General features: G+C 38.1%; 1 protein-coding gene across 1 annotated transcript in view; it reads left to right on the forward strand.

The window, feature by feature from the left end:
• The window catches only part of Cenpi (centromere protein I), a 55244-nt gene that overhangs the window by 32526 nt on the left and 20707 nt on the right, over window positions 1-2011 (forward strand). The window contains 2 exon segments of the mRNA XM_031368296.1: window positions 348-439; window positions 1645-1771. Coding sequence (XP_031224156.1) covers window positions 348-439; window positions 1645-1771 — 219 coding nt within the window.

Below are 2011 nucleotides of genomic sequence, written 5' to 3' on the forward strand. Positions count from 1 at the left end.
TTAATTTGTAAGTTCCCACTACTTGTAGCTTATTTTCAACTCCCCCCTATCTATTTTCAGCCATGTATTTATAGTCACTTGGATTTCTGTGACATGAAGCTAGTATTCCTCATTGTAAGTGAACTTTTCCAGTGTTTTTCCTGTAAGCTTTCCCCTGTGTTACCATGGTTGCTGACTATCACTTCCAAATCCTTGTTGAAATCTACAGTGTCACTTAGCCAGGTTATTCAAATCTTACAACTTTTCAATTTGTCATTTCTTTGTCACTTCAGAGTAGTCATACATACATTCTGTATCATTTTTATTATTGTCTGACCAGATGCTTATATTCATGATTTCTTCTCTAGAATGCATGTGGTATAATATGAATAATTATGAACAAGAAAAGGAATTTATGAACTTCCTGGACATGATCAACAGGGTGCAGAGCTTCTTACAAGTAAGATTCCATTTGGTTTCTAGTGATCCCATCTTTATTTTTTTTAAAGAAATATTTATTTACTTTATGTATATGAGTACAGTGTACCTGTCTTCAGACATACCACAAGAGGGCATCAGATCCCATTACAGATGGCTGTGAGCCACCATGTGGTTGCTGGGAATTGAACTCAGGACCTCTGGAAGAGCAGTCTGTGCTCTTAACTGCTGAGCCAGCTCTCCAGCCCAGATTCCATCATTCTTAGTATTCATTTGGATGTTGACTGACATTCTTTTGTTTTGGAGATACAGTCTCCTGTGTCACAGACATATACCTGATATGTTGCAGTACTGGGGATCAAACCAAGGGCCTTGTGCATGCATACTAAGCAAGCAGTCTACCAACTGCACTGTACCCTAAGCCCTGGTACCTGGTGTCATCAATTTTTATTTTTATTTAGTAATTTTCCTTATTCTTGGCATCTCTTAAAAATAATATTTGTTCAAATTGAAGTTTAGAAAACCAAGTTGGACTGGTGTTTATTTTTGTACTATTATATTTGAAGAAGGAATAAGTTTAAATTTTTAAATACAATGGAAATTTCTATAATTTCTATAATTTTAAGAAAACAAATGATTTGATGCATTCAATTACTTGAATTATCCAGGACTATAAATCTTATAGGGTTCTTGTATTCTTTTAGGGGAGGTTGGAACAAGTGCTGACAATCCAACCAAGGGCCTTATGCATGCTAGGTGAGCCCTTATTCTACTATTTCTCCATATCCTCAGCCCATGGCTTGTGTTCATTTTAGTTAATTAATTAATCCTTCATTAGCCCAGGCTGGCTTTGAACTTAGTAAGTAGCTGAGAATGAGTCTGAACACCTGATCAGATCATCCTAGCTCCACACCTTTAATGTTGGGATTACAGGTGTGCATGACCACATCCAGTTTAGGTGGTTCTGGACGTTAGGCAAGCACTCTGACTGAGCAGCTCCAGCCCATGACTTATGTTCTTTATAGCTACAAACGTTTTGGAGCCTGACATATGTTCTAGCAGGTGTATTTTTTGTCCTGGGTATCTCCGAGTTGCATTTGAAGCTGGACCTCATGTATTGACATTGTCTACATGTTCTCATGCATCTGAAATAACTGTAGCACAAAATAAAATGGTTGTTAGAGACTGTGATTCTATACAAGGTTTTATAATCATTGTGTATTTCAGGAGGGATTTTACTCCACTGAGGCATTCCTGTATAAAAGCCTGCCTCTCTGGGATGGCTTCTCTTGTTGGTTACAGTTCCTTCAGCTTCTGGCCTGGATTCCATTCAGTAGCTTCTCTGGTATGTACCGTGGAAACTTATCAGTTACTTTTCTTCTACTGTGTTTTTTTGGTTTTTTGAGACAGGTTTTCTCTGTGTAGCCCTGGCTATCTTGGAACCCACTCTGGAGACCAGGCTGGCCTTGAACTCAGAAATCTACCTGCCTCTGCCTCCCAAGTGCTAGGATTAAAGGCATGGGCCACTACTGCCTGGCTTTTTTTAAAATATATTTATTTATTTTTATAAATAAGTACACTTCAGATGCACCAG

Source organism: Mastomys coucha, chromosome X (genome assembly GCF_008632895.1).
Source record: "Mastomys coucha isolate ucsf_1 chromosome X, UCSF_Mcou_1, whole genome shotgun sequence".
Classification (NCBI taxonomy): domain Eukaryota; kingdom Metazoa; phylum Chordata; class Mammalia; order Rodentia; family Muridae; genus Mastomys; species Mastomys coucha.